The sequence below is a fragment of the Zootoca vivipara genome, chromosome 9 (genome assembly GCF_965207765.1).
Source record: "Zootoca vivipara chromosome 9, rZooViv2.hap1.1, whole genome shotgun sequence".
NCBI classification, from domain to species: Eukaryota; Metazoa; Chordata; class Lepidosauria; order Squamata; family Lacertidae; genus Zootoca; species Zootoca vivipara.
Window position 1 is genome coordinate 1627243 of NC_142592.1, and position 27646 is coordinate 1654888.

At 44.5% G+C, this 27646-nt stretch overlaps 1 protein-coding gene across 3 annotated transcripts; it reads right to left on the reverse strand.

The window, feature by feature from the left end:
• Positions 1 to 210: 210 nt before the first annotated feature.
• Positions 211 to 27609, reverse strand: MCM10 (minichromosome maintenance 10 replication initiation factor). 3 transcript variants are annotated; one of them, XR_015945931.1, is made up of 20 exons: positions 27427 to 27609; positions 25045 to 25091; positions 24301 to 24618; positions 23095 to 23199; positions 22145 to 22273; positions 21098 to 21269; positions 20326 to 20491; positions 19580 to 19747; positions 17493 to 17609; positions 16336 to 16535; positions 15740 to 15840; positions 12936 to 13046; positions 12731 to 12848; positions 9605 to 9833; positions 8377 to 8515; positions 7152 to 7394; positions 5596 to 5709; positions 3401 to 3546; positions 2500 to 2542; positions 211 to 1622 (listed from the first exon to the last, which is right to left on the reverse strand). XR_015945931.1 is itself a non-coding variant. In XM_035127655.3 (20 exons), exons 2-20 carry the CDS (start codon positions 25049 to 25051, stop codon positions 1539 to 1541), a joined length of 2586 nt encoding a protein of 861 aa, XP_034983546.1. In that variant the 5' UTR covers positions 25052 to 25091; positions 27427 to 27609; the 3' UTR covers positions 211 to 1538. The 3 variants fall into 3 exon arrangements, 2 of the variants coding, with proteins under 2 accessions (XP_034983546.1, XP_060135464.1); XM_035127655.3 differs by having other exon boundaries at positions 7276 to 7394; XM_060279481.2 differs by having other exon boundaries at positions 7276 to 7394; positions 25045 to 26416; positions 27427 to 27569.
• Positions 27610 to 27646: the final 37 nt, after the last annotated feature.

Here is a 27646-nt window from a genome sequence, read left to right on the forward strand (position 1 = left end):
CAATTTTTAAGCATGTTAAGAAGGATGATGTTATTAAATTCTTGGACAGTTAAGTGTCAAACTATCAGCCATAGACAAAAAAATCCCACCCCAGTCTTCTAAAGCCGACAGCCAATCATGGTACTTGAGGGCAAAGCAAGTCATTTTGCCTTGTTCAAAACTTCCAAAAGAAAGAGGGAGGGGAAATAAGAAACTCAAAGCACCTCAACACAGATTTTTATGAGTGTTTATTGTAAACAATATATGTTGGGCTGTTTAGGCACCCTCTGTACATTTTACAATGCTGCATAAACACAAGGCTCCAATACAACCTGGTGACATTTTCAATCACAGCACTGCAGTTAAGATATTTACAGTTTTCAAGAGATTCCAGTAACAATAACATGCCAAGAAATTGTACCCCACTGGTTCACTGAACAAAATACACTAGTGATTGAAGGAAACACTTTTGATATTCGCAGTACATATGGGCACAACTGAAGGGAAGCAAATTAATTGGTGGTAAACTGGTGAATAGATAAGAACGTTTCTAAGCCACATCTCAAAGTACCTCTCTACATAATGTCGCAAGGGAAGACAGAAGAGCCAACTTGGCACACATTCAGAAAAAAAGCCCTTTGTTTTATGAGGTTTTAGCTCCATTTCACACAGCCGTATGTTCTAATTTTTGGGATTCCATTGTTTCTTGCTGTGTTTAATAAGAAACCTTATAGCCATTTGGAGAGAAGAAATACAGGTTTTTCTGACTGCTTCAACAGAAGATCATGTTTTTGCAGCAGACCGTTCACAGTCTGAAACAGCCCGTACCCTCTAAACTATTGATAAAAGATTCCAGACCCAATTAAAAATTCCAGAACAATTTTTAAACATCAAGCTAGATAAAAACAGATTTAAAAGCAAAGGCAATAAAAACAAGGCAACTTGCCTCATTAAAAATCACAAACTACTTTCCCCTTCAATAGGAAAATTATTCTAGGTGGGTATTTGGGAAAATACATTAGTGTGGAGAGCATATTACAAATATATAAACAATCACACAGTTGGTGTAAGTTATAGAAAGAAAAAGGGCTATTTAATGCTGATATCACTCTCTAGACCTGGGCCTAGCCTGGTCAATATTTATTGTGGCACTTCTGAGGTAGTGTCAGATAATACAGCTGAATTTGGCTACAGTTAGATTAGCAGAAACTGCAGTTTGAAAGAAGCACCCTCTAATTCCTTGGAAAACATACAACACGCAGTCTAAGAAAATAGCTCTCTCTTCTGACATCAAGTGACAAGCAAATCCTAAAGAATGACTGAGCAAAGACAGCCCAAAGCAAAGGATCATTCAGACTTCATGAAGGAAAGATGGCTGGGGGTCTCTAGAGCTGAATCCTACCCACATCTACCTCACTGAATTCGATGGGGGATACTCAGTCTATGTCTTTCAGAAGGAACTCCTCATTCATTCTGAAACGCAGAGCTACTTGCACCTTACCAGATATGAGATATTAATTCAAAAGGCAAGCGTAAAGGAGAGAAAGAACTTTTCATAGCTATTTCATACTGTTGAGGAATTGAGGTTGTTCTTCCCCTCTTGGTAAAAGAGTTTCCGCACCAATCTTGGGACCTTTCTTCTCCTGGAAAGGAGAAACGTACAATGAGGTTGTGTGTCCAATGTGGTAGAATAAAAGCCAGCTCAACAAATAATTCTCAATAAATTACCAAGAAGCAAACCACAGGGATATAATCTTCCTCAGGTAAAACTCACCAGAAAGTTCACCTACTATGCAATCCTCATTCATTTCATTTCAGTGAGGCTCACACAGGATAACATCCCAGGGGATTAGAGATATAAACCAATAAAAGCTAGTATAGGAGGACAATTCCAAAGATGGAACTCCGCTCCCAGCCTAGTCCCAGTGGAGAGGACTATTCAGGCTCTTCCCTCACTCGTTTCCCCTCAGGCCTAATTGCTGTGCACATTCCAGGAGTTTTACTTGAAAAGCAATATATAAAGATAAGTTTCTTAGGATGAGTTGCAGCCTGCAGGGGCCACTGGGGTGGGGCACGGAAGTGTATGGGGCTATTTTCGGGAGGGTCCCAGCACACAGGGAGGCCTAATCCTTCCCTCCTCAGCTGCAATTAGGATTCCCCCCCCCCCCGGTGCCAATCAAGCTTGTAAAAGTTGAGCTCTCAGAAGCATCATTGGGTCCCAGGAGGTTTTTCTAAAAGCTCAGTTGCTCTGGGGCAGGAGTGAGGAGAAGAAACAGTTGAGGGAAGGAGGGGAAAGGAAAATGGAATGGATGGGATGTGTGTGTGTGTGTTAAGAGAGGGGGGGTGACCGTCTCTGGCTCCACTCTCACCTGCCACTGGTATGCCACCCCTAGGTATGTTCCTAATGAGGGAACCTTGGGCTGATAAAAGGGACCAAGTTGGACCAAATTAAAACAATAAAAATAAACAACAGCTTCCCCGGCTTCTTAACGTAGGTAGACAGCCTTGGGTGACTCTTACCTTGAGCATTCCATCACGCTCCCATTTAAAGAGACCACAATTGCTGAAAAGGGAAGACAGAAAAATCAGGGTTGCTTCAGTAGCTGTTGGTAGCGGTGCTGCACCCAACTGTTTTAAGGTTTCATTTCCTACATGAACGTTGCCATTTAAGTGTCCAAGAAAACCCCCCACATTCCACTGCTCTGGGCATTATCTTCATGCCTCTTCATAGCCATTTCTCATTGGAAAGGACTGCCCAGACCACTGGTCTCAAACCTTTCTCTCTGGGCCACACTTTCAGAATAAAAACCTGCTTGCATCACATCCAATGTTTTATTGACAAGAAAGATAGTTGGAAAACACAACTAGGATTGTCCACGGTATCACTTGAGGCTCTTGCTCTCATTTTAAAAGGATCTCTAGCCATATTCTGCATATTAAAAAATATATATTTTGATACTACACTATACTGCACTGAAATATTTAAATGTTTCTTTGATTGTCCTTGAATCCTCCAGCCACTCTTGCCATCCTCTCCTGCCACACCAGGGTGGCATGCTGCACCCTTTGAGGGCCACTGGTCTAGACAAACGATGAAGTGAGCTCTTGCCCACCAAACAAAAATGAATAAAAATAAACAAAATGAATAAACCACTATTATTTAGCAAGTCTTTTCAGAGTCTACAGCAAAGGATGAGAGATGCACGTTGACAAACCTTTGCAGATAAAATGCAGTAGGGTTTAGAGCAGGCATCCCCAAACTGCGGCCCTCCAGATGTTTTGGCCTACAACTCCCATGATCCCTAGCTAACAGGACCAGTGGTCGGGGAAGATGGGAATTGTAGTCCAAAGCATCTGGAGGGCCGAAGTTTGGGGGTCCCTGCTTTAGAGACTGAGAAAGAGGGAATGTAGCTCCTCTTACCTGCAGTGTTTTTTGGGCAGCTTGTCAAGAGATATGGCTCTATTTCCACACTGACACTTGAAAAATCGTTTTACACCATCATGCCAGTGATAGTCATGGTTTTGTTCCTTACATGAATCCAGGAGCTTGAAATAGGTATACTTGCACTTGTGTAAAAGGAAGAGAGAGGGAAATAAAGAGTCACACACACGTTGCCCAACTTTTTCAAAGTCACAGTTGTGGTGGAAACCCAGTCCTCTGCTGCGCCAGAAGAGCAAAATACTCTGCGAACCAGGGGGAAGCAGCTATATTATATACCTGAGAGGACATCCCCTTTGAACTCTTTGCTTCTGCTCCCCCAACACTGGCCCCTCTTCCTCTTTAAGACCACCTCTGCCACCAGTGTAAATCCTGGCAAAATGCAGATCGCATCAATGGTGAAACTCAGCAAAGGATCAGGGCATTTTAATGATGGAAAAGAGGCCCACCTTCTGCAGGTCTTAAATACAAATATGTAGCCACATCACCAGCAATTAATACAATGAAATGCTATGTGATGGGTTTGTTCTTGTTCTTATGGTGTATTTTGTGTTTTTATGCTGTGAACCGCCCTGGGGAGCTACAGATGAAGGGTGATAACTATTCTGGATTATTCAGAAGGACAGGCTACCAGTGTGAAAAATACAACTTGAATCTGCTTATCAGGGGGTTGGACTGGATGGCCCTTGTGGTCTCTTCCAACTCTACGATTCTGTGATCATTGTATTCAACAGGACTTGGCTACAAAGTTTTAGATGGTTATAAGACTGGAAATGCTGGATTAGGACCTAGGAGACCAAGGTTCAAAGCCCACTCTGCCATGAAGCTCCCTGGGTGGCCCTGGGCCAGGAACTATTGCTCTGCCTACCCTCTCTCACAGGGTGGTTGGGAGAGGAGGAAAGGTGCATGTCACCTTCAGCTTCTTGGAGGAAAGCTGGGGTGAAAATGTAATAACAAATAAGTAAGAGTGGGCTTTTAACTGTGAATATTTCTTTTTGGAGAGCAAACTGACCTGTGCATGAATCCAACAAGGACATTCTCCCTCCCTGGGACTTCGTGTGCTACGAGAGGCACAGGAAAGCTAAAGCTTGTTTCTTGGCACCAACCCCCCCTCTAATGCTATTATTTTTACATGGGAGGATCGCTTTCCACTGACCTGGGGCTGCCTTCAAAACTCAGGTCATGTCGCGATATGCTTGGGAGGTGCAGTTTAAGCCCCTAGCAGGATGCGCTGTGTTTTTGCAGGAGTGTGAGAAAAGGCAGTGTGGAGCGTGGAGTCCTTGACATGTCTGACTGGGGGTGGGGAGGACTGCAGTTCACTTCATACTTTGGAACATACCTACCTATTTTGCCTGCCCATCAGACCCATGCATGGATCAGAATATAGATCTTCAGGTTAAGCCACATAATTGATGAACCGATTCATGCATGCATCCATATGTGACCCTTCAGATGCTGCTGAAGTACAACTCCCATCAGCCCTGGCAAGCATGGCCAATGGTGGGGAGGATGGAAGAAGAGAAGAGTTTGGATTTGATATCCCGCTTTATCACTACCCAAAGGAGTCTAAAAGCGGCTAACATTCTCCTTTCCCTTCCTCCCCCACAACAAACACTCTGTGAGGTGAGTGGGGCTGAGAGACTTCAGAGAAGTGTGACTAGCCCAAGGTCACCCAGCAGCTGCATGTGGAGAAGCGGAGATGCGAACCCAGTTTCCCCGATTACGAGTCCACTGCTCTGAACCACTACACCACACTGGCTCTCAGTGATGGGAGTAAATGCTGTCCAATAATATCTGGAGAGTCACAGGTTCCTCATCCCTGGACCATACTTAGGGTTGCCAGGCTCAATAGTGGACAGGACTTCTGTGCCTTTAATTGCCCTGCTCTCTTTTGAGTCTGGAAACCTTAAAGAGAAACCAGCAGACCCTTTGTTTAATTTCCAAGCAAGGGACAGCATCTATGACGTAGTCATTTCAAAGCAACCTTTTTTCTGTGCAGCCATGGAGGATGTTATTAGCTGTTTTAAGCAGCTGTAATCATTAAAGGAAAAAGGCAGCCCTGGATCCCCTCATGAGCAGATTTCTCTAGTAAAGGTTCCCGAGGGTCAAAATGAACTTTTCACCCAACACTGATCAAGTGGGACTTTGAGCCATCTTCAAGCGGCTGCTTCACTCACCGATTTGCACGTTGCAACACGGCATTTTACTTCTCGGATGCTCCGCATTTTATCTTCCATTTGCTCCTTCTTCACCAGGGGCTCAAAATAGCGTTCCTGCAGCTCAGCCTCAAACTGTGGCAGGAGGAGAGATGAAACTTTAATATAGATGTGAAAACAGCTAACATAAAACTTGTTAACACTGTAAATGAAACTTAACCCCCCCACATATCTGAAAAGAGGATTTTCAGAAGCAATAAGCTATTAATTTCAATTGAATCCCCATCCTGAAATTATAAAAAGATTTTTTAAAAAAATCAAACACACAGTTTTTTTAGCACGTTCAGACCTCTTCTTGAACTAAGAGATTCTGATGCGCTGCTTGGAAACATTTTCATCCCTGAAATGCAGTCACTCTTAGAGCCAGTTCAAATATATTATGTAAAACCACTTGATCTTTCATCACTCAAAAGCCCAACATCTGACAATTTGTAGCTGAACCGTTCTCCCTCAAAAGACATTGCACCTGAGGAAATCCGAAAGCTCTAGCTGTGGTAACTAACTAACTAACTAACTAACTAACTAACTAACTAACTAACTAACTAACTAACTAACTACACAATGTCTCATTTGGAGGCAGCTTGTAAGGTAGCCAAGTGTTCAACATGTATGGGTGCAAAAAGGGCGTGGACACACAAAAGACCGCAGAGAATATAGACTTAAACAGGGCTGTCAGGACTCTGCTGGCTGATGCTTAAGGCATCCTGCATTTCATTTCCAAAAGAACAGAAGGGAACTGACTCAGAGGAAGAGTGCCATCTACTGAACAAACAGCAAAACCAGAGGCCTTGTGAAAAGACAAGGTTCGGTTGTTCAAGATGAAAAGCATATATTGGGATATTTAATGGTACTCAAAACTGAATAAAACAAATAATAAAATAAATCAGACACCTGCTCCTCCCACTGCAAACATCAACAAATAAGGTGAACGCCTGAAAACAAAAAATGAAGTTGTGTAATCTTTTTCAGCCTGTGGGCCACACTCCCTCACAGGCACACTTGCCCAGGCCAGAGGCAAATACAGCAACAGGCAACTCTCACCCACCCACCTCGCAAACAAGAGGCACGGTTGCAGCTTAAGAACACATTCCAGCCAGGAAAAGCCACTTGAGGGGGAAGAGCAGGGCCACTGAGGGGGTATAGTCTGGGAAGGGTCCCAAGGGCCAGACAGAGAGCCCAGGGGCCCTCATTTGGCCCCCTGGGTCTGAGGCCCCCACCCCTGCTTTGCAGATTTATGAAGAACTCATATTTTTGCCTTTGTCAGAAAAATGTTTCTCTGCATTCAGACTCTTCTTTGGTCAGCAACTACATTTCCCAGAAGTCTGCTTGGCCTTGCCACATTCTTCAAGCAGACGTCTGGAAACGCAGTTGCGGGGTCAGATGTGAAGCCCACTGCAGTTTGTTCTCCTGCATTGAAAATGGTCAATGCTGAATTTCTGGTAGTGAATTCTGACACAAAATGCAGGTCCGCAGATCATATCATAGTGATGCCTCTCTTGCAGAACTGTTAGGCATACCTCTTGAAGGTGACACAGTCCTATTTTCTGCTGCTGGGCAGGATCCTTTCCTCTTTATCCGCTCCCAATAGCACCCACATGCAGGCATTCCTAGCCAGCTCCCTTGTATACGGGAGATGCTCACCTCCTTAAGGACACCCGTATGTTTGGATCTAGCATTCAAGATCTCTTGAAATTCATCAGACTCCAAGTACGCAAGCTGCTGGCATAGTTTCTTTCTGGCAGGTTCTGCTGCATCAACATCTATAGAAACGGAAGAGAACAATATACGTGCTTAGCCATTATTTCCAAAGGATATTCTGCTTCAACAGAAACTAAAGTAATGACAGTAGGTGTTGCATAGATAGTGTGCCATCTCACAGATAGTGTGCTTTTACCTGTGCCTTTCTAATGTGCAGAATTTTGATTTGTTTGTGTCACCCCAGACAAAAAACAGGGCAGGCCTTCCTCCACCATGCCCCTACTTACCAGATTCCTCAGGGTCACCTGGCTGGGAACTTCTGGAGACAAGGGCTACCCCAGATGGGCCTTTGGTCGGATCCAAGAGGGAAATTATTTCAACAATATACAGTGAACCTATTACATAACCTGCCAAGGTCCTTCATTTCCCAGTCATTCCAAGGAGCAAACTCTTGCTGCTGTGGGGGTTTTTTTGGTCATGCATCTCAGCTGCAACTCTCAGGGTAAACTCAAGAGGCTTGCCACTTGACAGCCAATGGTTGACAACAGAGGCAAAGGGAACGAGATCTGCTCAGAGGTAAATGGGTCTGTCGGCTAGTGGTGGGAAATGAATTTCTAAAAATGGATGAGGAAGAGAGAATTCAAAATTTGTATAAATATCTACTGGCAGGAATATTGAAGCCACAGAAGGCAGTAAGTTATCTTGAGGGACTTTATACAAATGTTATGAATCAAGTCAGGAGAAGTCAGGAGAGCTACCTCAATTCTGCTCGTACAGAAACCAGGGATTTTCAGCACAGAAATCTCAGGGATTTCCACAGAGCAGGCATGTAGCCCGTAACCACACATTTAAGAGAGAAAGGAAAGATGGACTCCTGTTGCCTATAGTCTGCACTGTTTTCTGCCCATTGTCTCAAGGTAGCAACTTCAAGCCAAACCATTCAGCTTGACACCAGCTGGTTGCAACACTGGGTTGGACCCAAGCGACTTAATTCCAATGCAAGTCTGTGGTTATCTTTGTAAAAAGGTTCTACACTTTCCATACCTTGGGAGAGAGGGGTGCTTTTCTCAGCTCTCTCAGAAATCTCTGGAATGTCTAGACTGGATCGTTTTCTTTTTATGCTGTTTGGGTCCACTTTGGCGAGGATCCGGCCTTTTGCACGTAGTTTCTTTATAGCTGCCATCTAAAAGCAACAAAAGAAAGACTCAAGACATGTAGCAAAAGCCAGCAATTAAAACCAGTATGAAAAGCCAGCAAGGATCACTGGAGCTGAATGTCAGTTTGCATTTCTTAGTGTAGAAAGTATTGATCCGATGTGTAATTAATTCAAGAGGGTTCTGGGAGCCTCTGGAAGATTCTCTGTGTGAAAGAAGCAAGCATAAGGTTCATGATGTTTGGGTTATTCCTTCAGAGAAGCTGAGTACAGCTGCTTAAACTGGGCCTGTTATCTCTTCCTCTCAAAGTCATGCGGACTATAATAATAGGCCAGAAGGAGCCTGGCTTTCTCTTTCTCCTGGCACGATGTTCTGTACATAGTATGCTTCGTGTTAAGGTTTAGTCTTATTATGTTGTAAGCTTAAGTTAAGTCTGCTGCGACTAGATTTCTTATGGACAGTGCCAATCCTGAAGGTATTGGATTTGTGACCATTATGTTCATTTGCCTTCAGTAGCAGTAAAGCTCTGCTAGATGAAATATAATTGCCTCTGGTCTATTTTTTGGGAACCCTGCAACGTGTTTAAGTTTTTACTCTGCTAACTATACACTGGAATCTGCTCTGGATCAATACTGAGTAGACTTTAAATGACACTGAAGACCATATAACCTTCTCACAGCTCTACTGTGCTTGTGGAAACTAGGCCAATGCTTGTTCTCCGTCACACAAAAATATCATACACCCACAAACACTCCATTGCACAGATCAGACACACACACACCCCGAATCCTGGGAACTGTAGCTAAATTGGCTAAAAGTCTATTACAACTGAACATACACATTAAAAGCTACAATTGAAATAATCAGTTTTTTTAAATAATAAAACCCATCCTGTTATTGTCTTTTAGCACAGTGTATGTCCAGTCCTGAAAACTCCCATAGTCCTTTGTGCTGGGCTAAAAAGCTGGCAACCTTATCACAAATCTTTGACAACCCAATGGTTGGTCTCCAAGCCCATCTGGAATGATGAAGTTACAGGCTAATAGAAGCTTGACTGATCCTTGCCTCTATACTCTTACCATGGGGCAGCAGTTAAGGAGAATTTGAGGAGCTGATACCTTTTTAGCTTCTGCCAAGCCATTCAGTTTGGGCACCGAAGGAGGCAAACTATCGAAGAAGAGAACATCGTCTCCTTCAGAGAAGCCTGTGCCAAGTCTAGGAGTTTTGGGGCTTGACAGTTTGGCAGCTTTGGGAAACTCTGCCCCGGGAGTTGGAGAGCGCAGCACCGCTGGTCCTGAGGAAGGTGGCATTGCTGCCACAGTTGCATGGCATGTATTTTGAAGAAACCTTAAACAAAAGGACAAAATCCATTATAATCTTGCTTGGGGAGGTGGTGCAGGAAAACAGGATTCTGACCCAAAAATCCTGTTAAGATTCTGCTAGAGCAGGGGCTTTTCAGACTGTTGTGGTGAAACCGGGAGCCCTTCAGAAGCTCACCAGGGTTTCTCAGTGAGAAAATCAGTAATGACAGACAAGCTTTCCTGAAAGACAGCTGGGCCACATATGCAAGGTGAATCTACTCTATTAGGCATGCCTGGTTTGGAGGCCACGACCTTTCAATTCACACATGCTACTGAGTGCTTTGCAATGCATGGAGGTTTCATGGAAGGTGAGCAGGGTGTAGGAAAGTTCACTAAAGGTAGAAAGTTTGGAAACTACAATGCTAGAGGAAGAGGTTTAAATACTCAAGGTCAGGAGACATCCTGCTTTCATACAGCCAAATAATCTTTTGGCTTAGCCTTCCCCCAACACATGTCGGGGGGGGGGGAGTGTCAACCAGGCAGCACATAAGCCTCAGGCCAGCTTCTAGGTTCATGGCATGTAGGCAGAAAACGACAAGACACCCTGCTTGCCTCCTCAGCCAAAGACAACATGGTGAGAAACAGGACTTTCCATCTCCACCACCAACTGCACGCTCCTCTCTCCAGAGAATTTCATCTGCAATGATTAACAATTGACTCTATTTTTTTTCAAATAATATTTATTAATTTTCAAACATTTTAACACAAAAACAAAAAAGCAAAAATAAAGCAATCAAAAAAGAAAAAGAATATCAATTCATTACATTAACTTGACATTGTGGACTTCCTCGATGCCCCCCACGCTGGGTCCATTTATTAAATCTAAATTAAGCAATTTTCCTTTATCATCTTAATCATTCTGACACAATTTTTCCATTATTTCCCAACCAATTCTAATCTACTAAAAAAAAGACATTGACTATCCTCAATTTCTAATTCATTAATTAATCAATCTAAATCTAACTTTATTTTCCCATCCATCTCTAATTTTTCCTTTAGCCTCACAATTTGTACACCAAAATTTTTCCATACATTCAAATGTTATTTCTTCTATCATAATAACCTTTAACCACATTTATCTAATTCTACCCCCCTTCCACTGGACTCCGGATCTCCCAGATGTATCAACCAGCTCCATAAAACGTTCACGTTTTGGACCATTTTAATCAATCAGAAAATAACCCATTGTTACTCCTCACCCTATTCCCACTCTTTCGCCACCTGTCTACCACTCTCCCTTCCTTGTTCCCTGCTGCCCCCCAATTTTCTAACTGTAGCACAGTACCATCCAGCTATTTTCCCACTTTTCAGCCCTATCTCAATCCCCCCCAACAGTTAAGCTCATTCCCCAGCATGGATCCCACCCTCCCTCTCTCACTGGGAGGACATTATTCCATGCTGGTTCTTCTTTGAGGACTCCTTGAATCAAACATAAGTCTTGTTCACCCTCTCCCACTGGGGGAACAGTATTCCATACATCTTCCTCCTCTTTTTTAAGTTCAGTTATATTGTCCAGGACTGATGGGTCTTCCTCCTCTTCTGCAAAGTCATTTACAATGCCCCCGGATGATGCTTGTTCATCTTGCTTCAGTTTTCTTATTTTGCGAATCTCTATATTGTTCTGCTGAAATTCATCTCTCACATCCAAAATCAGTTCAGGAGTTTTTGATAATCCACAAAGTCTGAAGAGCCAGATGATGTTGTGTCTACTGACATCCTGTTTGTCTCAAATTCCATGGGAGCTGCAGAAATTACAATGCAGGAAGTGGCACTGTTCGTATTTCCAAACCTCAAAAACAAAGTTTACATCCGATCTGGTTATCAGCTCTCATTTTTAATTCTTGTTCATATTTTAAAAATCTTGTGTCCATTTCTGAAAAGAACATTATCAAACTTCTTGTACACAGCCTTATATTTGCTCTCTCTTCAAAGTTAACAGTTCTCAGCCTCAAAGAGGTAAACAAATTCCTTCCTATTGTGATGTCATAATGGCTGCTGGCTGATCCCTTCAGGGACCCGACTCCAGTTCCAGGGGGGCTTCCCCCACTCCAAATTAAAAATTTTACAGGGATTTTAATGTTATCAATCCTTCTCTCCTTTACCCTGCCTCAGGGGGAAGGTTTTAAGTCCAATCCTTGGAAGTTGTTAAAGTTCTGTCAAACTCTCCGGCTGCAGGCAAGTTAACTGCATTGCTGTTCTCTCAATGGGGGAGACCGACTTCCTGTTTAAATCTCCTCCCATGGCCAATTCTTTTCAATTGATTTTTTTTTTAAAAAAATCTTTCTGTTACTCATGGTGTCCAATGTCTTCCAAATCCTTTTTTCTTCTTCTTCTTTTTTTTGGAAAATCCACCGCTCTCCGCTGCCGGCTCGGAGCTTCGCTCTGTGAGGATAGCAGTAGACTCGAAAATGGCACCCACGACTGCAACTCTGCTCTAACTTGGAGCTCTCAAAGAGAGCTTGCTGGTGAGCAGAGGAGTCACCTTTGGGCGCAGCCGAGCTCTCATGCCCCCAGAAAGCTCAATCTGGGGTTCTTAGGGGAGCCACAGTTGTTCAGCTTCTTTGGGGGGAGCCAATGATCTACCAGTGATCTACTTCAGACACCCAGTGATCTACTGGTAGATCACTATCTACCTGTTGGACATGCCTGGCTTAGTTGGTAGAGCATGAGTCTCTTAAATGTCAGGGCTGTGCGTTCAAGCCCCACATTGGAGAAGATTACTGCATTGCAGAGGGTTGGACTAGATGGCTCACATGCTCCCTTCCAACTCTACAGTTCTATGATTCTAAGTTACTTAGTATATCACACCTACAGTGAATAATACTACAAAAGAAGCCGTTTGAACTACTGAACCATTTCCTCACATGACCATCATGGTGTTACCTCTTCTGCATCTCTTCAGACTTCCTTTTCCTGGCTTCCAGCATTTGCTGCTTCTGTTGCTTAATCAGTGCTGAAGCAGAGATGGACTGGAATGCTGGATTTTGCTTCCCAACAGATACTGGAGGGGACATAAAGAAAGTTGTGGGTGAGTCAGATGTTGCTCAGCAGGAGTCAAATAGGTTGCTTCCCCCCCCCCCCGACATACCTGGTGCACTGGCTTTGGCTAGGTGTTTATTCAGGTTCCTTGCTCCAAAAGAGGGCGTTGACAATAGTTCTTTGAATTCCTCTGAACATGGCAAAGGTTGTTTTGGCAAACCTGAAACAGAACATGCAATGTAACAATGCAGCAGACTCGCAGGCTAGTCCCAGGCGGTTGATGACCCAGAGTCCTGCTTGCCCTTCAAAGAAAATCCAAAACAAATGTCTAGCCCTTAGGAGACATTAAAAACTGGACAAGTGAACAATCCCTACGGTACTAAAACTGCAGAAGCCTGTGAGATAGCTAAATAAATCTCCACTGGTTGGCAACTCTAAGGGCAATGCAGCCTCAAGGAACACAATTCGTGTGTTGTGACTAGTCAAAATTATACTACTCGAAGCACACACAAAGAAGCCTAAACCTGGGATGAAAGCAGCGCACAGATTAATAACAGCCTAGGCCAGTGGTGGTGAACCTATGGCACGCATGTCAGAGGGGACATTCAGAGCACTCTCTGTGCGCAGGCGTGCGGTCGTCCAGGAGCTCCTGGCCACTTCCGTGGGGGGGGGGGGGAGAGGAGGAATAGAGGAAGGCTCCCGCGATGCAGGAAACTGCCGCTCTGTCAAGCCTGCAGCTCTGCCTCCCAGCGATCAGCTGTTCCGCGGGAGTGGGAGAAAGAGAGGAGGGCTTGCAGGGCACCCCATCCAACAACCAAACCTGACAACCGCCTCTTGGCTGGCTCCTCCTCCCCGCCATCAAGTCTGGTTGTGCCCAACCTGCCTTCCTGCTCTGCTCTTGGGTGCATTTAGAGCTGCGTGACACTGGCATGTGAGTGAGGTGCTGAGCGGGTGTGACTGTTTATGCTCCGTGGCTTCACTCCAGTCTGTTCCTACTCAGGAGTAAGCCATCTTCAGTTCAACAGGGTTTAACTCCCAGGTCAGTCAGTAAGCATATAAAGATAGCAACCTAAGAAGGGACTGATAGGTTTACACGTTCGCTGGGCTTTCCTGCAGAAGCCAACAAAGAAATTCATTCCGTGGAGGCTGTGATCAAACGACAGCTGAAGAAACAGTGAAAATAAAAAAAATTATAATAATACATTATTTTAAACCTGCCAGTCTGGCTGGGTTTCCCCAGCCACTTGGGAAGGCTTCCAACAGGACATTAAAAACAGGAAAAAAATTCAAATGTAAAATACTTCCCTGAACAGCCCTGCCTTCAGATGTCTTCTAAAAGTCAGATAGTTGTTTATTTCTTTGACATCTGATGCAAAGAAAGGGCTCATGATGAAGCTCAAGCCTTCTTTCTTGAGGGGAATATTTATTTATTTGTGTGTGTGTGTATGTGTGTGTGTGTGTTAGTATAGCCCTCCAGTGTACACTAGTCTAGTGGCCAAAATGGTGGAACCTTCTAGAAAAAGTGTATTTCCGAGGCTCATACCACCACTTTTTGGGGAATAATATCAGTGCTTTTTTCTGTGGGGACACATACCCCTAAACATTTTGTGAATATAACAGGAGAAGAAATTCACTATATTTATTTTTCCCAATTTGAACTGTATTTATTTTTCCCGATGGTGATTTTCTAGAGTCAAAATTAGAGTACTCCTAAACATTTTTAAAGGAAAAAAGCACTGAGTTATACCATAAAATTATATATAAATGGAAAGATAAATTTAATGAAGAATGTAATGTAATAACTTTTATGAAGGATTTTTTATTACAACAGCAGTCATGAAGAAGAAACGTGAAACACACAGAAAAATGAGATACAGTCATACCTCTAGTTACGTACTGCTCTGGTTACGTAACTTTCAGGTTATGAATGCAGCAAACCTGGAAGTGTTTACTTCCGGGTTCACCATGCAGTTTGCGCAGAAGCGATCTGCACACTTCGTGCACATGCAGTAGTGACACTCTGAAAGGTAAAGGGAACCCTGACCATTAGGTCGAGTAGTAACCGACTCTGGGTTTGCGGTGCTCATCTCGCGTTCTTGGCCGAGGGAGCCGGCGTACAGCTTCCGGGTCATGTGGCCAGCATGACTAAGCCACTTCTGGCGAACCAGAGCAGAGCACGGAAATGCTGTTTACCTTCCCGCTGCATCGGTATCTATTTATCTACTTGCATTTTGACGTGCTTTTGAACTGCTAGGTTGGCAGGAGCTGGGACCGAGCAAGGGGAGCTCACCCCGTCGCGGGGATTCAAACCGCTGATCTTCTGAACGGCACCCTGGAACGGATTGTGTTTTTAAGTAGAGGTACCACTGTATACAGGTTAAATTGCCGTCTTGGCACTTTGTGATAAGTAAGTGGGTTTTGGGTTGCAGTTTTGGCACTCAATCTCTAAAAGATTCACCACTGGCCTAGGCATACTTAAAATTGAGTGCCTGCCTTGGAAATATACTTGTTCTTCCTTAGTCAGTCTCTGGAACATGTCCTCCTTCTCTTCCCTTTGAATATTAATATTATTCCCTTTGAGTATTAACCATGCTTTCTAGCTACCTGTGAACCGAAAGTAACATCATGAACACCAGCCAAGTTCCATTCATGAGCCACAATTTGAAACAGGTCATGAGGAAACGTGGTTAGGGCTGGCCATGGCTTGTGCCAGTCTTCAAGTAACACAAAATCCTGAAGCTGACAGAGAAAGGGAGAAGGTGAAAGATTATACATTCCCAAGGCTGGCTCCCAGCTGCAAATCATGGTTTACAGAGTCTCCTGCACAACTGACTGAGCTATCCATGTTTGATGGAAGTTAAATACATTTTACAGCAAGGGGACAGTTTAAGAAAACAAAAGAGAGTGTGTTACCCAGTTTCTGCTTGGTCTCCTGTAGAATTGCATCAACTCCCCTTACAACCAAACTGGACAGAGTTGTTTGGATTTTCTTCTTTGGAGCAGCAGCTGCTGCACTGAAGAGGTAAAAGCAGAGCACAACTCAACAGAGGGAATGACATCACCCATATAAGTCCTGGGGGAGGGGGAATTACCCTGGTTGTGATTATAGCAGGGTAGTTAAAAACTGCGTCTAATTATCTGTTTTCTACTATCCAATTGCGTTCTGTTGGCCATTCACAGCATGTAAAACCAATAAACCAACCACTAAAAACCCCAGCAACACAAAACATTTAACACAATTTGAAACAGCAGTTAAATGTTTTGCACCAGCACAAGTCCACGGAGTCTTCCATACAAAGGGAAAATTTACTTTTGTCTCAGGCCTTGCTCATTGCCAATTTGTGGCCCCAGAAGGTTGCCCATGTGGTCCTCTGGCTGAAAAGGTCCCCTGCCCCTGTTTTAAACTGATCTAATAAAGTTAAATTCATAAAGAAATGCAAGTGAACAACATTCACAATCATCAGGAGGGGAACTTCCACAGAAGGACACTGAGATGTAGTTTCTCTTACGCTGAAGCTGCATAAGCAGCTGAGGAAACCCCGCCATAGTAAAAGCCCTCCTGACAAAGCCTCTCTTTCAAGCCAAGGCTCTTCTTTGCTGTCCTTTTTGGAGCTCGGGAATTTGAGAAGGTAGACTGCAGGTCCGCCCGCTTTGAACTGAGCCGCCGGTACTGGGACTGGACATGATACTGGCAATATTCACATTCATTCTGAAGAAAGAGAAAGACAGAGGGGAGTTCGTCCTAGTGTACTTGTCACAACAGAGCAAAATATGAGAAAAGGAAACATGCTTGTGTTTGCAACTAGCATTGGGCTCTAGTGGGAAAACTGGGAAATCAGAAGTTTCCAGCAAACACTAAGCATAGAAATGTGAGGCACCAGTTGTCTCTGAGATGCCTTCAAAATCTGGGTTGATCAGGTGTTTGGCTGACAAAAGGGCTATCCTACAAACAACACAGGAGGCCTCAATACCAGCACTGCCCCAACCTCCATTAGGTTAGCAGAACTGGTATCCACGTGTGCAGAACCAGGCTATCAGGGCAGGAGGCCTGGAGGATATAGTTGGCACATCTGGGGAGACACTTGGAATGGAGATGCAGGAAGCAGGAAATGCCAAGCCCACATATTTGTACATGCAAATGGAAAAAGAGAAGAACCCGTGACTGAGGAGTGGTATTGATCAAGGGATTTTGGCAGGCAAAATATGGAAGGGGAAATCCTATTACTGTCTTCTCTTGCCCTTTCCCATCAAAACCTGGTAAATTGTCAGTGGGGAGAAAAATAACAGGTGTGCCTTTTGGCCATTTGCTGGTTGGACAGTTTGGCCCTCTAACACATGTGAGGTCAACACCTCTGCTCTAATATAAAGGGCTGCCAATATGGTGGCTGCAGACACGTACGGTATGTGCCAACAGAGCCTTTCCTGGTGACCACAGGGTTCCCTTCCCACTCTGAAATCAAGCTTGGAAGTAGCATTAGACTCTATGCAACACAGCAGGTTGTGGTGCCCACACCAGCATGCACATGTGCCCATCAGCCACCAAAAGTCAGCAACTTCTGCTATAAATTGTGACTAGCACAATCACAAAACTAAACCGTAAACCCTCAGGTGACATCTGCACAACCTCACACCAAGCACAGGGTAATGTCAGACAAGCTATACATACCAGGTTAACCATCTGTGCACAGGGCTCACCATTTTTCTTCCTTGCTTTACAGGTTCCCAAGTCCATGGCCTCACCCAGAAGTAAGATCTTCTGGGGATGATCGACAGACACACACACCTAACCAGAAGAAGTACAACACACTTCAGTATTCAGAGAGAGATGAAGGGACTCGTCTCAGTCAGGGGCATTAGCTTTCACTGGAGGTGGTAGTGCTTTAAGTGCCATTATCAAGGGAAAATTTGTGTTGCTGTGAGAAGTCAGTAGGGGTCCACAGATTTTGACTCTGCTCGGTCACCAGTTGTTTCTAGCAAGCACCAAGGCTTGGCTTTCCCATTTCCTGCTCAGAAAAGATACAGGAAAATGTGTGTTCCTTTGGTTTGCTCCCCAGCAAAGTTGTTGTTGTTGTCTTAGATACAGTGGTACCTCAGGTTACAGACTCTGCTAACCCAGAAATAGTACCTCAGGTTAAGAACTTTGCTTCAGGATGAGAACAGAAATCGTGCGGCAGCAGCGGGAGGCCCCATTAGCTAAAGTGGTACCTCAGGTTAAGAACAGTTTCAGGTTAAGAACAGACCTCCGGAATGAATTCAGTTCTTAACCAGAGGTACCACTGTAGATAGATAGATAGATAGATAGATTGATAGGGGGAGAATGGTAGATAGGCTGTGTATATTTGTAACATTGCATCCCCCTCTTCAAGCCATGAGAGTCCCAGCCAAGATGCTGCCTGGCGCTATTTTGAAACAGGGACTTCTCTGCCTCTTTTTGTTGCCAGCAAGGGTTTCCAAATTTTTTTTCAGTCAAATAGTGGACTATACTGGCAGGCACTTGCATTTCCTCCACGCCCTTCGCCCATGGCTTGATAGCTGCCATCAGGTGAAAAGAATGCAGCATTTCCTCAGCCTTGAATAGGGTCTCATTGAACAGGGCACCTGGATGTGACTGGGATGCCCTGCCAGTAACCATGTGAGATTTAGTCCGAGGACAAACACCATTTATTCTTTTTCATCAACGTTATCCTTTTCATGCACAGCATTCTTTTGAACTGAAAATAGCCAAGCATTCAGTCCAGGGCTCAAATTAACATCTTGCTATGCCAAGGATTCTGTGCCACTTCTTCCTTAAAAACTTGAGAAGTGGTGGGAGGATTTTCCACACACAGCTGCGCAATCCTTCCTCTGTGGGTCTATGACATCTGCCTCCCTCCCACTGCCTCATTGCTACACATCATGGTCAGGACAACCGCCATTTCCTAACAAGCCCCATACCCTGCTCAATAAAAACCTCAGCAGTGAGGCTGGATCAGGTCAGATGAGTGAGAGATCCAATAAAAAAGCAGAGAGTGAAAGCGACCTCTGGATCTGTAGGGCGAGGCATTTGCAAGTAAAGAGAACTGCAAATTGTCTGCAAACTTGTGACAGCTCTATTTTCTCTTAGTGAATCTCACCAACTGCTTCCCTCAGCTAACTGCCACCAGGTCTCATCTCCCGAACAAAATCTGAACTTGAAGCCAGCCAATATGATCAGAGGTGCACTGTTCAGCTATGCCAGGCATCCCCAAACTGCGGCCCTCCAGATGTTTTGGCCTACAACTCCCATGATCCCTAGCTAACAGGACCAGTGGTCAGGGATGATGGGAATTGTAGTCCAAAACATCTGGAGGGCCGAAGTTTGGGGATGCCTGAGCTATGCTATTTGCCTTTACAGGTTTCCACAGTGATATGTACCCTCCGCAAAGGGGATACAAAGGCAGAGCCCTTGCTTCCCTCGTCGTCAGAGACCCTCCAGGGACTGAGCAGCCACCAAGAGAGGCAAGGGTCTGCTACTTCAAGACGTAGTTAAAGAGAAGCCTTCAAAGATTTCCTGTGAGACAGATGCAACTGTGGCCAAGGAGCAGGAATATTTATATGGGGAGACAGAGAAAACAAAGGATTTCCTCATCTTTTCTACACTGATGTCTATGCAAAGCATGTTATGCAATATGCTTGAAGGAGTTCCCTATGGAGAAATCAAGAAAATGTATGTCAAAAAACCCAAATCACCTGTTTTTAAATATATATTTTATATAGAGACAGATCTACACACACCTCGTCTGATCCTTCTCTCGGTTTCATGAGATTAGCATTGAGTAGTCCAATGACCATGCCTTGCTCTGTCTTCCAGTGATCTTTGTGAACATCACCAAACAGAAACAACGAGACACAGCGGCTGAAATTACGCAGGTCATTCAAGCGCCAGATGCTGAAGGTTCTACCCTGGATATGCAGAGCGGGAGCAAATAAAAAGAATAACAAAATAACGACAATCCTTCGAGTCAGCCTTAAAATAATTACCATCACCAGCGAACATTATATACACAGCAAGATGTCTGCTGTAAAGCTGTTTAATAGCACAATCCTATGCATGTTTGTGCAGAAATCCCACTGTGTTCAATGGAGCTTGCTCCCTAGTAAGTATGCTTATGGTGACCTGCTTTGGGAAGCAGCTACTTTGAATGCTTTAACCATAGCAGCCACTATGGTTTGTTTTCAGCCAAGCACTGCCTATACTCCATATACTGACCAATCACTGTGTGCTGCATGAATAAGTACAATAAGTACTTTCTTTTATCTGCCAACGTTCAGCTTCATCAGGAATGTGGAGAGGACAGCCCTACCTGTGATGGCGTTTACAGCAGCAGTACTGCAATAGGGCAGAGGGCAACATTCAAGGTGCCCAAGAGGACTGTAGGCTTATCCATACATTAAACAAAACAAGAATTTTGAGATGGGAACCGATTTTTTACTTCAACAAAATGTCGTACTTGAGGACATAATATCATAAAACTATTTACGTTATTGGAGCTCTGAGGCGTGACTTTCTTTATGATGACTCCAAACGTCACCCAGTCTGTTTCCTCAAGGTTTAATGAAGCAAGCTTGTCTTGCAATTGAGAAAGCTGAATAAACTTTCGGCCTGTCATTTTTCTTTCCATCTCAACAGAGGACACCCGGGGTTTTCTGCAAGGAAAACAAGGAGGAAACTATTAGAATGACAAAGGGATAGGGAAACTTCCACCAAATCCCCGAGGTAGAGCTCAACCAAATACCCTGTACTCAGGGCAACAAGAGGGGGTTCAGCACTAGTCTGTGTAAACATTTCCAGCCCAGGGAAAGAAGAAGTGTGGAGTTTCAAAAATACACAGAGCTCAGAATTGGTATGGGATGCAAAAATCAGCTTCCTGAGCATCTCCACTTTCTTTTTGAAGTATATATATATATATGTTGTTGTTGTTTAGTCGTTTAGTCGTGTCCGACTCTTCGTGACCCCATGGACCAGAGCACACCAGGCACTCCTGTCTTCCACTGCCTCCCGCAGTTTGGTCAGACAATTCAGTCTCAGAAATTAGCTTCTAAGCTTTTCAGTGGCTGAAATTCAATGAAGTATGTTTTTTAAAAAAATATTCAAAAGAAATGAATTTGCACCTTTCATGCAGAAGTCAAAATCCATAAATTTGTGGTGCTTTTTTTTTAAAAAAATTTTTTTTAGCAAGGTATCTAAACAGTTTTAGGCGACAAGCTATAGTCAAGGAACAAACCCACCATTTCCCCAATAAGCTTGCTGACCTTAGCCTCAGTCCAGAGAAAGTTTCAAAGGAGACTTCTTGACTATTCACACTGGCATTCTTTGGCCCTTGGGATCTCTGACTGGGGCCCAAATCAGGTCTGTTCCCAGTTACGGACTTCAGAGGCTGAGGCGACAAACCTGAAGCTGGCTTTGAAGCATGTCTTTTATTCTCTGTAAGAGGAACAGGGGGGGAAAGGAACAATAATAACTCGTGAAAAGCACAGTTGGTGAACTTTTTTCAGAAAAAGAATCTTTGGCAAAAGCTGTGCGTCATGTCACAGAGCCAAGACAGACAACTAATTCTGCATTAAAATGTTTTCACCTTCCCATCCCACTGCCAAAAGCTAGCCGTTTTGAGCAACAGAGGACAAGCGAGAAGCAGTGGCTGACACAAGAAGTCTTGGTGGCTGTGTCCTCCCAGGAACCTGAGAGTACCAGTTGCTGGGAAGCCCAAGAAGGGAGGGCTGCTGTGCTCATCTCCTCTGTGCAATTTCCCATAGGTAGCCGGTTGGTGAGAACTGGATGCTGGACTAGTTGGGCCTTAGGTCTGATCCAGCAGGGGTCTCCAGTGTAAACACCATCTCCCTCAGCATCAGTCCCTCTTCAGCACACATGCCTGTAATTCACACATGTACAGGCTCCCCATGCTCAACACATCTCAAACTCTGCAGGCAGAATTATATCCAGCCTGCCTGCTACATTCTTGCTGCAGGATTCACAAGAAGAGTAAGCCCATTTTCTTTAGGGGTGACCTGCGATTATGTGTGACCTTCTCTATTAGAGCTCTGTTCCAGAGTAAGTGGTACTAAGCACCCAGTGTAATATTCGGGGTTGTTTTCCACTGAATTGCAATTCTTAGTCATGCTGCCAAGACAATACATAAGATCAATTCTTTTGACAACATATCCACATTGGCAGCATCAAAAATATTCGGCAACATTAATTTCAGAAAACAGGCAAAGTAATATTTATCATTTCTGTGAAAATGAAATTCAAAACATTGTGTACCAACTGACGTGACTGAGAACAAATATTGACTACTATACCTGACTGTGTAGGTTTCAGCTTCTGGCCCTGGCCTGTGTTCGGGGTCAACGCAGGACAGCTCAGCTGGGCTGAGAAACAAGGTGACTCATGAAGCTTTCTTTGCTTTAAGGGGGCAGCAGGAGACTCACCTGGTTAAGAAATGGAAGAATATTTAAAAGACTTACAGTGACTTACAGTGCATTTACAATATGTAATGGGGTTACTCCCCAGTTAAGTGCATTTTAAAGACTGCAGCCCTAATGGCTTCCTTGATAATAAATTATGAACTGACCCAGACGGTGAAACAGAGTGTGCAAACTCAAGTTAGGGTCAGGGTGGCCTTCCAGCAGTTTGTTGGACTCCAACTTCCATCACTCCACTCCCAGCCAGCATGGTCAATGGTCAGGATGATGGTAGCTGGCGTCCAGCAACATCTAGAAGACCTCATGGTTGAGTCAGACACAGCTTTACATTCCCCAGAGAAGAAATAAGCCTCTTAAATAAAACATCCTGTATATGAATAGCAAACTCAGTTCTACTCCTTATGCAGCCAAAGCAGCAATACCTATGGAGGGATTAGCATGCAAGTTTTGCTGGTGTACAAAAAGATTATATTTACTCCCAAATGGAGATGGTACGTCCTCCATTTTGAGGGATGAGAAGCATACGTTTCCATATTTTTAAATGGGGATTTTTTGGGCCATCAATGCACCAAGCTTCAAGTTCATGGGTAATATGGAATTCTGGTTATTATCTTGATATTCCTAGGAATGCACCAGCAAGCCTCTAATGTAGTGAGTCTAACAACTTGCTCAGGCTGGCTTTTATAAAAATCCACATAATCAAATAGAATGTTTTGATATTAAAGACTCCAAAGAGATACGGTATCACTAAGGATTACCACAATAACCAAAACAACAAGCTTGAGTTTAGATGCTCAACAGCTACATAAAACAAATAATCCAGTTACCAGAACTTTTCTTGCTAGGGACTAAGTTAGCAGGCTGCCCTATTGCTGTCTTTTGCAGTTGCTCCTGGAGTGTCTTCATCTGCTCCCGCAATTTCCTCAGTTCATCTAAGATGAAAACAATAAATGGACATTTAAATACATGGTTAATTAAACAGCCATTTTTCATCAATAAAAATAACTTAGGTAAAAAGTGAAGTGCATAACCAAAACTCGAATTTTTACCATGTTTCTTGTAAAGTGCCCAAATCTCACTCCCCAAGAGCCAGACTTTAATAGGAGAGATCGCCTGTGATATAATTGGCTCCATTTAACACCGCACCATACTGGATTTCTCTCTGATCCCAAACCATCATTTCTGCCGCCTTGAACAATGTGAAATGCTTAACACAGTGGTGTCCAAACTTTTTTCAAAGAGGGCCAGATCTGATGAAGTGGAGGGCCATGAGGGCTGACCAAAGTTGTTAAGCTTTTTTTAAGGATTGAAGTTTTTGAGGTTGTTATTTTTAGGATTTTACCCCAGGAAATAAACTGCCACAGGGGACAGATTAGGCCCCCAAAATGGACTTTGGACATGCCTGGCCTAACAAGTGTCATCACAACCACTACTCTTTCTCTAGGTCTATCCTTCCTAATCTGTGCCATGACAGAACACAGGGATGTTTGAGTCTAGAGGTCTTATTTAATATTTTTAATTACTGTTGTGTTGATATTTGTGTAAAGGCATGGTCCTCACAATAAACGGATTTGATTTGATTTGAGTCTAGAGGTCCTTGATTATTTCCCTATCCTCCCACTTGCTTTCAAATCGAAACCTTCAGCTAGAAGGCACAGAAGGAAATCTTCCGAGAACAGAGGAGCTGAGAGCACAGCACAGAGGTCCTTCACACGATCCAAGCGTATCATCTCTAGGGCAGCTCCAAACAGATCCCACTGCGCCACACTTGTGGAGTCCTGTAAAATCCATTCTTTCTTCCATAGCCCCAATTCGGTCAGTTAAAAATCCATATGAACTTAAGCACTGAAATCAGCACAAACCTAAGAATCCGCTTTCCAAATCCAAGGAAAAAGCCAGTGGGGAGGGAGGATTTGGCTAGATTAGATTAAGCATTGAAATTTTTTTGTATTAATAGGTATGGTTAAGACAAAAACCTCAGGTTTGCAAGGTGAGCAACTTTAAACCATCCAAAATGAAAGAATGATTTTTACCTTGCAGATGTTGATTGGTCTTCTCCTTTTCAGCTAGAGAATGAGATGTTTCCTGCAGAGTTTTCTCCTCCTCTTCCTCTGACAGGTCACCCACATCTCCAAACAACTCAGACACATTTTCTTTGCAGCTACTGGACTCTCCCTCATCAGCTTCCACTTCCTCAGTATAGGATTCATCATCTTCTGCATCAAACAGCTCATTATAATCATCTGGCTCTCCATCTGCAGCCACATTAACACCATTCTCCTCACACTCCAGTCCCATAGCTGCCTCATTCTCTTCTAACAGGGAGGCTAGCAGGTCCAAGTTATCATCACCTGGAAGAAAATAATTAAAAAGGACCAACTTACCAGGGCTCAGATGACACACAACCCCCAGCCCCAATACAATGCAAGTGTGCATCTAATGAGAGCCACGATTAGAAAACAGACAGTGCTTAATCTAGTTCCAGTATTCAAGCCAGCTCAGAAATGATGTTCCAGAAACAAATGGGGATGCAGTTCAGCAGCAGAGCACATCAAATAATTCTGCACAGGAATTCACAAAATTCAAGTTCTTCAAGCATCCCTCCACGTGCCATTTATCTGGCTGAAAAGAACAGAATGGGACTGCCTCCAAATCAACTGGCAACAACCTTCTCTTCCTGGCTGGTCTGTTCTACCTTGCGTAAGGAGTAGTGACAACATTTTCAAGCCTGGAAGAAACTGAATGGCTTTAGAAGATTAGAAAAATTCAAAACTCACCATCCATATTTTTTCCAGCAGAGACTTAACTGAAGAATTCACGTACCCTAGAGACACATAAGAACAATACTGTATAAACATGTAATGTCTAATAAATGAAGCTAATTTCTGTGGAGCGCCATAAAATTAAAAGGCTAGCAGAAGGTTAATGTATCACTAATATTCAAAGCGGTAGAGAAGCCATGTAGCACCTGAGTGGAGAAGCAGAAGAGAGTATATAATCAATAACTGCTGGGGCTCTCATCAGCCTTGCATGGTACAAGACAGGTGTCCCCAGACTATGGCCCGGGGGCCACATACGGCCTGCAAGACTCATTTATCCGCCCCCCGGCAACCCCTGCTGCCCGCTCTTATCGGCGCAGTGTGACTGCCCACTTCCAGGTTGCCGGGAGCGTTGGAAATAGCTTGTGCGCATGCGCCAGTGTCATTTCCTGTGCACTTCCGACTTGGAGGAGGCCATGCACATGCACACAATTTATTTCCGGTGTTCCGTCAACCCGGAAGTGCATCAGAAATGACGCTGGCGCATGTGCACAAGCTATTTCCGATGCTCCCAGCGACCTGGAAGTATGCCGGAAATCGCATATGGGTGCGCGCTCGAGGCACTGGCCCAAGGCCAGGTAAGTCTGGGGACCCCTGGTCCAAGATAACCCTTTTCAGCAGAATACACCCCAACAGTCCAATACCCAGAAAGTATGATTAAGTACTGCTGCCTCCACAGCAATGCTGGAAACCTCAAGAGGGGAGAGATGCTCTTGTGCTCGGATCTGCTCCTAGGTTTCCCATAATAGGAATCTGGTTGGCTGCTGTGACAGTGATTTCCCCCCCCCCCCTTGCCTTTAATATTCCAGCTGATCATAGAATCCTTGAGCCGGAAGGGATCCCAGGGTCATCTAGCCCAACCCCTAAGATGCAGTAATCTCAACTAAATCCTAGGGCCGGCTGGTCACCCAACCTCTGGATCCAGAAGGAATGCTGCTCAATGGCAAAAAGCATTACTGCTACTGACCTGATAGATACAGTATTAGATAAGATAATCTTTATTGTCATTGTCCCCTTGTGGGAACAACGAAATTACTGTTACCACTTCCACTCAGATCCACATAATCCAAAATTTCTACAAAACCTAATTAAAACAGTGCAATACGATACAATATAACAAGTAAAATAAGATGACTTCAAAATTCAGACTTCCCATTTAAGGCCAAAATTGCTCCAGAGAAGAAACTGTTCATGAGACGGCTCGTTCTTGCTTGCATTGTTCTATATCTCCATCCCGATGGCAGGAGCTCAAAGAAATGGTGACCAGGGTGCGCTGGATCTCTTGATATGTCTACTGCTTTTCTATGGCACCTGGTGGTGTAGATTTGTTCTAAGGTAGAGAGTGAGCAGCCAATAATGCTCTCTGCTGTTTTAATAATTCTGCACAGCCCTGCTCTATCCTGAGAAGTACAGCTTCCGTACTACACACATAAACCGTACGTGAGCACGCTCTGTATGGCACAGTGATAGAAGGCAAGCAGCAGCTGGTTTTTCCTTAAAATTCTCAAAAAATAGTCTCTGCTGCGCCTTCTTCACAAGCCCCATTGCATTAACACTCCAGGACAGATCCTCCTGTAGCTCAATGCCTAGAAATCTGAACGTTGTTACCCTTTCCACACAGATTCCATCAATCAAAAGTGGCTGGACCTGGTTCTTCTGTCTCCTAAAGTCCACCACAAGCTCCTTTGTTTTCTTTGTATTTATGAGCAAGTTATTAACTGTGCACCAATGTCAGCCGCTCCACCTCATCTCTATAGTCCGTTTCACCCTCCTTACCAGAGATGAGCCCGATCACGGTTGTGTCATCTGCAAATCTGACAACCCTATTTCTGGCAGGAGTGCCTGGCGTGCCCTGGTTCATGGGGTCACGAGGAGTCGGACACGACTAAACGACTAAACAACAACAACAACATTATTTCTGGGGTGAGCTGCAGCGACACAATCATACTGTAGTATAGAGAGTATAAAGGATTAGATCCAGATGCCACTGGGCCCTCGCTTTATTTCTCACAACGGCAGAAAAGAATCACGCCTGACCCTTTGTGGATTAATCCATGGATCTTAAACTGTATTTGGCGATGCTGCTTTGTCTGGTGGTTATTTGCTGTTTGAGCCGCTTTGGGATTTGAATGAGATTTCCCACCCCGGGCAGGACCCTTGCCCTCCATCTAGGAGAGACACGCGAGATCCCAGGGCAGCGGGCCGGCGCCTTCGCTCTCTCGCCCGGGGCCTGCTGGCTGGCGGGAGCCTCGTGTGGCTTCCCCCGGCGCTTCTAGGCCTCTTTCCCGGCTCTCGGGCGCCTCTCGCCTTCCTGCGCGTGGCCTTTGGGTGCCGCCTCACCTTTTCCCTCCGAGGCTGCCCCTCGCTCGCCGGTGCGCAGCTGACCCGGCCCTCGAGGCTCCCGACCTCCTTCGCTCCCGCGGGAATCCGGCACCGCCCGACCGACCTTCGGCCTTCTTCGTCTTTCTCCGCGTCGCGCTCCCGCCAGAATTCCAACTCGAGAGCCCGCCCGCCCGCGCCCGACGCTCCGCCCCGATTCCACGTGGGTTCGACTCCGGAA

Coding starts and splice junctions, on each gene's coding strand:
- MCM10 (XM_035127655.3), bottom strand. Junction 23,200..24,300: donor GACCAATCAACATCTGCAAG/GTAAAAATCATT, acceptor TTTTCATCTTAG/ATGAACTGAGGAAATTGCGG. Junction 9,834..12,730: donor TCTGAAGAGATGCAGAAGAG/GTAACACCATGA, acceptor CTTTTGTTTAAG/GTTTCTTCAAAATACATGCC.